The following is an 8,989-nucleotide window of genomic DNA, read 5'->3' as shown; positions in this document are numbered from 1 at the left end:
CCCCCCCGACAAACTTCTCCAAGCATTAATCTACGGTCAACTATCTACACCTCATTATAGTAAGTTTCATTTATTGAAAATAATATGTTAATATTAGCTTGATGAGACTGACAAGTAATTTATATATTATATAGAAATGTTAATCAGGTAAATAGTTCAATAAATAATGTGATAAGGGTTAATGTTCTAAGCATGAGTTAATTTTGAGAATTTGTTTCTAGCAGCCTGAAGATGGGGGATAACCCCAAAACGCTCTCTTGTCTTTTTAAAAACTAATATAATTTAAACAAGGAAGATTATTATTCATTCACCATTTTCATATTAATTTCTAAATCCAAATCTAGCAATAGCAAAGCATTGCTGGGACTGCTAGTTAGATGTAATTATATGTTATTCTTATTTTTAAAAAAGTGGTTTAAAATGTTTTAAGAATATTGAGTAACAATCAAATATTTATAATAATTCTAAAATTTTTTTTTTTTAATTATTACATATTCGAAGCATTTCGTTCAAAAATCAGCTAAGTCCATTTTTGAATTTTTATTAATTTTTTTTTTAATTAAAGGTTTTTGTACAATATTATAACGAGATATAAGAAAATCTTTCAAAAACAGATAAATCACATGTTATTTAACAATTTGTAATAGAAATCCTTTTACCTCATGATAATGAAGTATCGACTTGTAAATTAAAATTTGAAAATGGACTTGGCTGGTTTTAAATCTAACACCTCGTTTAAAATTACAAACGTATGTACTAGGCCGTTTCATATGAAATGCATTTTAACATTTTAATTAAAGCCTTTAACAGGAAAGGTTAATCAGTAAAACAACTTTATGAAATCAAAAAATTTTTATTCAGAATATCAAGACTCATTTTCATACTAACTTTTCAATCCTAGAACTGAAAAATTCAGGGTTTAGTGCAGAAATGAAGTCAGAAAATGCATTTTTTATATCTGAGAATCATTTTCAAAAATTTTACTTTTAAGGAAGTTGTCCAAATTTCTGAGCAGATGGAAATCTGCTGGAGATAAGTCTGGCAAATAGGATGGGTATAGAAGGACTTCGTAACCATTTCGGGTAGTTTTTAGATAATTTTTGATGCATTATGTTAATATTGCTGCAGTATGATGTGGATAAGATGGTTTCACCTCTCGGTAAAAAGGAGAAATGAATTATTCCTGCCATTGACCACTACACAGAAACCAATAATTTTTGTGGATGCAAACTTGGTTTTAGCAGGTGTCCCAATATTCGTCAATACTTAACCACTGACCTGACCAATGCCTGTTGTCATATATAATCCACCTTACATCACACATGATTATCCTTTCGAGAAGATTTTTTTTTTTTCCTAGTAAGCAGTAAAACAAATGTCTCATAACACTTCAGCTAGGGCTATCCGTAGCTCAGTTGTTAGGCGCAGTCTTATAAATCTGAAATCTGCCTGACGGTGCCAGTTGGAATCCGGCCTCAGGCGTTGACTTTTTTCATTGAGTGGCGGTCCCACAAAATGAAAAACTTGACCCTCAACCATGGTTAGGCAGTATAGGACTCCAACGGGAGTCTTGGCCACAAAAAAGAATGCTTCAACTGCTAATGCTCATTTAGTTTAAGAGGTATCCATAGATCTGTCTTTTTTACTTTACCAATGGTCTTTAGGTGTCAAGAAACTTGTAATTGGAAGTGCTGCAAGTTCATCGTAGTCAATTGTAGATGAAGATCTTTCCCTGGGTTGGATATCTAAATCTGTGTTACCAGCAAAAAATTATTCATACCATCGAATGGTCCATTCATTACAACACCCTTCCCCGAACACCATAGTAATGTTTCTTGCAGCCTGAGTTGTCAAGTGTCCATGTTTAAATTTATTAAAAAAAATTACTAAAAAATCGCGTTTTTCCATGGTCATATGGACACAATGTCCAATCAATTGGAATGATAATAAATTTGAACAATAATCCCACTTTGGATTTCTGAAATGATAAAAACAGATATTTCATATAAAATGGTCCGATAATTTTGAACCAGTAATTAATAAGTTTTAAAAATTGGGAGACTACATTTTGTTTAAAATAATTCGAGGTACTATTCGACATGGTTATTAAAAAACTGATCCAAATAGAGCTGAAATAGGTCTGATTCCTACAGATGTTTTACCCATTTTCTTAAACAAAACTATAGGCTGGATATATCTATTAAATGTAAAATTAAAGAGACACATATTGTCAATTAATTTTCCTTGTGTCTAAAGGACTAGACCTATGATAATCTAATTCACTTTGAGAAGTATTAGACTGATAAACATATTTATTTTGGATATAAGGAAGAATAATTTATCTAGGGTAAAGCCTAATTTTTCAGGAAAACGGTATAATTAGACTAAAAAATATTATAAACCAGATATTCTTTTCTGAAGAAAATAAAAATCAAATACTTTAGAAATCATTATCAAAGTTATTTACCCAATACTGTGCTCAAATCTGCTGTGAACAGCAGATGGGTAAACGAGGTGACTAACTCCACATTGTTTTATATCTCTTAACCGCTGGAACTCTGGAGTATCTATGATTTTCAAACATAATGGATGTATCTCAATTGTTTTGTGAACCGGATCATTAATTGTCTAAACAAAAAAATAAAATCATTAATAAAAGTATAAAACACAATAAGTAAAAGTAAAAATTGAAATAAAGGCTTAATTTTTTTTTTCATTAATGATATTGTTTTGTATCTTTATTAAGTAAATTAATAATCAAAGATTTTTTTTTTTTATCAGAATTTTAAGTGTAATAAATTTTCAATAAAATCAACTCATACCGTAGCAATATGATCCATTATCTGGAAGGAGAAGGCTGTAATAAAAATTTAAAATGTATCAGGCTCCACAATACAACTAAAGATCACAACAGTCAAACTTTTATAACTCGATAGTCTGTTATTGTTTTGGGCACTTTTATCCTTTTATACCAGTTCAATTTAACTGTGGTACAACCAATCGTTATACATAACACCAAATTTCATTCCCTGGAGTTTGAAAAACAGGCATGATGGCAAGATATGACCATATTGTGTCCTTTCTCTACAACAGTGACCCACTGATCAAGTTATAAAAGTTAGGCTACATGAATGAAATGCAAGTAAAAGTCATCATAGAAAATATATATATATATAGTATCTCAAAAAGAGATATATCATTGAGTACCACTACAAAAATTTATTTCAATTGGAGAGTTAAATAAACAGAAGATATCGCATTTTACATGAATTTTATTTCATAAATATTACACATTCTACACTAAAATCTTGAATGTATATAAAGATTCAAGCTTAAGGATATGCATTTTTTAAGAAGTGAAATAGAAATCGAAACAAAAATTATAAGTTTGAAAGTGTAAGCCATTCCCAAAACTGCAACATAGGTATAATTTTGAAAATATTAGAGTTAGGGAAAGAAATTACCTTAACGGCTAAATCAAAACTATAATCAGATAATTTTTCTAGTACAACTTTTTTTAGCTGATCTAAGGAAAAAGTTTAGATTACCACAACAGGAATGCAACATCCCATCCTGAACAGATATGCTTATAGCTTGGCATTAAAAAACTATTATTGTTCATAATTACGATTAGTTTAGAGAATAGTTAAACATAAAATAACACAAATATCTCATATAATAAAATTTTCATTTTAAAGGTATAACCTCCAGAGGGTTAACCTTCATTCTGTCAATGAGAGTTGTCATCTTTACATCGATATGTGAAATATATCGATAGATATTTATAACTTTTTCCTGTTCGAATCGAATGTATCTATTTTACCTTTAGTTACTTATAAAGTTCTGTAATATTTTGTATTTATACATTGTTCATTATGGCTGAAAGTAATAAATAGTTACAATTCTTTATTATTGATTAAATAAATAAAATTAAAGTTATAATGATGAGAAGATGGTTAGGGGGGGGAGGAGAGGGCGGACAGTAAAAAACACAAACAAGTCGAGAGAACTTATTTAATAGTGCCAACGTTTCGGCCAGAGTTTCTAGCCCTCATCAGGTCTAAGAACAAAGAGCAACATAACAACCAATGAATACAAAAGTAAAATAAAATAAAAAAGGAAAATATAAACAGAATGACACTAGTAAATAATTATACAGTATGAAAATTAGTAAAAATAAAGTGATAAAAAAAGTGGAAAATAAAACGTTTAATTATGTAAGTAGAATAAAATAATCAAGGAAATAAAATTTTAAAATTATATAATGCAAAGAAACGAAGACATATGAATATATCAATTTAATAATAATTAAAAATCAAAGTTATGCAAAGAAAAAAAATTATATTAATAAATAAAAGAAAATATATGTAACTGATGAAATATGTAAGTATAATACTAGATTAAAGAAACAAAATAAAAGGTTGAGTTAGACAAAAGAAGTGAATAGAAACCATGACAATAATAATATGAGGTGAATATAACTAATAAAATGCATAAGAAGAAATAAGATAAGAATAGAGAAGGAGAAAGGGGTAAAAGAAAGATAGGAAAAGAGAATAAGACAAAAAACTCAGCTACTCCTAGATCACAAATGTAAGTGAGCTCAAAGGTGCGTGCGGTAAGACTGAATTAAAAAATACGTTAAGAAGACGAAATTACTGGAAGATGATAATACGTATTTAGATGGGTAAAATTAAGAAATAGAAGATATTGAAAAAAATTTATTTGAAAGAGGAAAACATATAAGTTTTATATTTAATCTTATTTATTTATGTTTAATTTCCTTTCATTTTCTTTTTTTTGTAATAAAAATAATATAATCTATATATTAATAATAATATATAATTGCAATGGCTGAAACCACTTCTACGTCCAACATGTTGACTGTGGTTTTTAATAGATAATTGACCTATTAGATATAAATGTTTTGACCTGGGCAGAATAGCCTGTATGAAGTTTTTAGAGTGGTTAAATTATATGTTTTCATAGTGAATTGAGATTGTCCCCGAATTGGCCGAAACGTTGGACGTGTAAAAGAAATAAAAGTTTTGAGACTATAATTGGATAGTGTTTTGAGTTATTTATTAATAAATAGTTATTTTCTCCTATTTTGATATCTTTATGGGCCGCCACCGGGACTATCCTACAAAAAACATTTTTTTCATGTTGCGACAAAAATTCGAATTTAAGTTTTGTTCCTGCCAAGAATACATCAGTACAAAAGACAACGAAGCCGCAATATAATCGGGAATAGAATGCTCTAATTTTTCTTCTTTTTTATTTATTAATAAACATTGTTACGGTTGCCATGGTGAAATAAAAACATAGAAATAAAAACACTGGCGATATCTACGTAGACAAGGGGTGTTACGGTTGCCATGGTGAAATAAAAACACTGGCTAGATCTGTTCAGACAAGAGGTGTTATGGTTGTCATGGTGAAAACAAGACACGAGTGATATGTTTGAGACGAGTGTGTTTTGTTTGAGTGAAGGCAACAGTTTGATTCTGGGAACTCGTATGTTCAGACGAGTGAGTTTTGGTTTTGTGAAGGTGATAGTTTCATTTTGGAACATTTTATGATTGTTCAATGTGGTGTTAATAGTTTAAAGGCCCTATGTCTTCATGATTTGAATATCACCATGTGAGAAATGTTGTCATATATGTTTTATTTTTCAAAATTATGGTGTTTACTTCAATAGAGGATCATTAACAATAGAAGTGGAGGACTACGTGTGGTTTGAACTAAATTTTATCTTGTTTTTTTTTTTTATTTTATATTCACTTTTATACTCTTTTGGATAATAATGTAAATATAGTGATTAAGGTTAAGGTTAAGTCAACCTATAAGTTTTAATTGTTTTATTAATTGATAAGAATTCTTTTTTTTTCCTTTTTCATTTTCTGTATATATATTTTTTTCTTATTATTAAACTTTTGTACATATAATTCAGTTGTTCTTTCTCTGCTTTTAACTTGTTAATTTACTTGTGTTTATTTTTGTTTTTCACGGAATAGGTAACACGCCTAAGTTTTCTGTTATCTACTTGTAAAGGTATTCGCCAGTGGTCATAATTCAACAATTGTTTATATAGTGGTATATTTTAGTTATATTGTGGGCATAACGCTTCGGGGTTTTCGTTATTTCCAAGAAAAATAACGTGGCGCCTAAGGAGTAATTTATTCTTTATTGTTTTGTATTGTTTTTTTTCTTTTGCGATTATATTTTTTTTTATTTGACTTTAACTCACCCCCTTCTCCGCTGAGCGTGGGCAACGATAAACGTATAACTGGGAATAAATCAAAATTTACGGTTATAACATAAACATGAAAATTAACCCTGGAAAGACCAGCTGTATGAGGATAGGAAAGAAACCCCGGAGAATAATGAGGGTGATCAGAGCGAATGGAGAAAGACTAGAGTGGGTCGATAATTTCAAATATCTAGGTGCTCATCTCAACGAAGGTGGATACATTTATGAAGAAGCTTCTCAGAGAATCGGTACAGCTGGAAGAGTATTTAATTTGCTTCGAAGGGGTTTCCAAGTAAAAGGGAAGCGACAAGACAAACTATAATGATAATTTATAAATCGACGTTTCTGCTATATCTTCGTACTCTTCCAAATCGTGGCCCCTCACCTCGAAACACAAGAGCCGGATCCAATCCATGGAGATGTGTTATTCTCGTAAGGTGGAAGGAAGGGCACAACAAGATAGAGTACGGAACATCAACAAACGGACTAGCCTCAGAGTCAAACAGGCTGAGAACATCCTAGAGGAGCATAAGCCAAGGTGGACACCTCCTCAGTATGAACCAAGAAAGAACTGCAAGGAAGACGGATGGAGGGAAAGTCAAGAGGAAGACCGCGCATTTCCTGGGAGGATAGTGTTAAGGGACCAGGATATGGTCGAAGAACGAGACATCTGGACCAGACTTTGCGAATCGTAACCCCACACTGCGCAAGCGTTAAAGAGTACAAAATGATTATGATGATAATTTAGTTATTCATACAATTATTTAATATTTTGTTTTTATCCATGATAATATTGCTTACAAAGAAAACTCTTTATTTATTTTTTTTAATAAACAAAATTTAGTTACTTTAGAGAAAGATTTTTTGAAAAATACGCATTCCAGCCCTGTCAGACTATTTCAATGATCTGATACCAAAGAGCATTTAATTGCACGTCGACTACCGAGTTTAATCAAAATAGTTTTCAATAAAATCGAAAAAATGTGAAAAATCGATCTATTAAGTGGTACTTCCGGTAAATCGATTTTATCGAAAAACTTACTGTACCTTCCAGAAATACACTCGCCTATAATATATAATTTCAGTTTCGTAAGACTTTAAGAAATTTTTCAGCTAGACTGTCCATACACAGACCATTTTACGAGACCAGTTTTTTTGGACTCGGTGGATCTCAAAACATTTATTTCTGTCGAAAACTCAAATTACAAATTTTTCACGTCCGAAATACTTTACAATATATTCCATATATGGACAAGTAAATGTAAAAAATGAAAAATAGAAATTTTTAATCTAAAGGGAAAAGCCGAAACAGATCTTTTAAGATTGCATTACGGCTTCGATCTCTTTAGTTAAATCGTTGAATTCTTGGCAAGAAAGAAATTTATAAACGTTACCCCCACCTTGAAAAATCCTAAAACACAAATTTTCACAACAGGTAAATAAAATTAACTGTTCATAATTTTTTCTTACCTAGTCCTTAGAATTTTTATTTTAATCCCAAAAATAAGGACAACTTAAACAATAGCCCACCAATCAACATGAAGTCTTTGAACGTATGTTCTGAAATGAAAGTTCTTTGATGCACGTATTTATTTAGAAGAGAATATAAAAAGAAAAAAAAAATCATTAATTCAAAATCAAATTAAAATTAATGCAGTAACTAAGTTTACACTAGTTTTATATAGTTCAGATTAATAAGAAATGAATTAGACATACCCGATAGGGAATAAAAACCCACCAAGCTATCTCTTCATGCAGTTACGCACTCAACGTCACGTAGCTAAGCAACACTTGTTCAGTGATAATGGGGTCTATGAAACCACAGGAAGTGGTTATCATATCGATTCGATAAAGTAGAATTATATACGATAATATACTTCGGTCAATTTCAATAATAAAATCACACAAATACACTGAAGGTCCTTCACAATGTCTCGGTTAATGTTAGTAAAAAAAAAAATTTAAAACCGTTCACAATTTCAATTACAAAAAAATTAAAATCCTACAAAATTGCTCCGTTAATGTATACAAAACAATAAATTAAAACCCGTTCTAAATTTTTCAGTTAATGTATACAAAAAAATAAATTAAAACCCGTTCTAAATTTTTCAGTTAATGTTTACAAAAACTAATTAAAACCCGTTCACGATGTCACGGTAAATGTATACAAAAAATAATATAAAAGCCCCTCTCAATTTCTCGATTAATGTATACAAAAAAAATAAATTAAAGTCCTACAAAATGGCTTAGTTAATATGTACAAAACAATAAATTAGAACCCCTTCTAAATTTTTCAGTTAATACATACAAAAAAATTAATATAAAATCTCTTCACAATTACTCGGTTAATGTATACAAAAAAAAAAGTCAAAACCCTACTAAATTGCTCGGTTAATGTATAAAAAATAATAATATAAAAGCCCTTCTCAATTGTTCGATTAATGTTAAAAAAAAAATAAAATAAACCCATTCTCAATTTCTCAGTTAATGTACAAAAAACAATAATGTAAAAGTCCCACAAAATTGCTTAGTTAATTTATACAAAAACAAAAATTAAAACTCGTTCACAATTTCTAAGTTAAAAAAAAAATAATATAAAAGCCCTTCACAATTTCTGAGTTAATATATATAAAAAAATAATAAAAAATCTGTTCACAATTACTTGGTTAATGCATACAAAAAAAATTTAAAACCCTACTAAAGTGCTCGGTTAATGTATACAAAAAAAATAAATTA

General features: G+C 29.7%; 1 protein-coding gene across 6 annotated transcripts in view; it reads right to left on the bottom strand.

The window, feature by feature from the left end:
• The window catches only part of fal (falten), a gene marked incomplete in the record, with an annotated part of 26,283 nt that extends 22,545 nt beyond the window's left edge, over window positions 1-3,738 (bottom strand). Inside the window, 3 exon segments of one of the 6 annotated variants that reach the window (XM_067051918.1) lie at window positions 2,468-2,628; window positions 2,823-2,857; window positions 3,549-3,738. In XM_067051918.1, the coding sequence (XP_066908019.1) occupies window positions 2,468-2,628; window positions 2,823-2,857; window positions 3,549-3,567 (215 nt within the window). 6 annotated transcript variants of the gene reach the window in all.
• Between the last annotated feature and the right edge of the window lie 5,251 nt (window positions 3,739-8,989).

This window comes from Halyomorpha halys, unplaced genomic scaffold (genome assembly GCF_000696795.3).
Source record: "Halyomorpha halys isolate HHAL.00 unplaced genomic scaffold, Hhal_1.1 Scaffold47.1, whole genome shotgun sequence".
NCBI lineage: Eukaryota > Metazoa > Arthropoda > Insecta > Hemiptera > Pentatomidae > Halyomorpha > Halyomorpha halys.
This window is presented reverse-complemented; position numbering and strand designations above follow the sequence as displayed.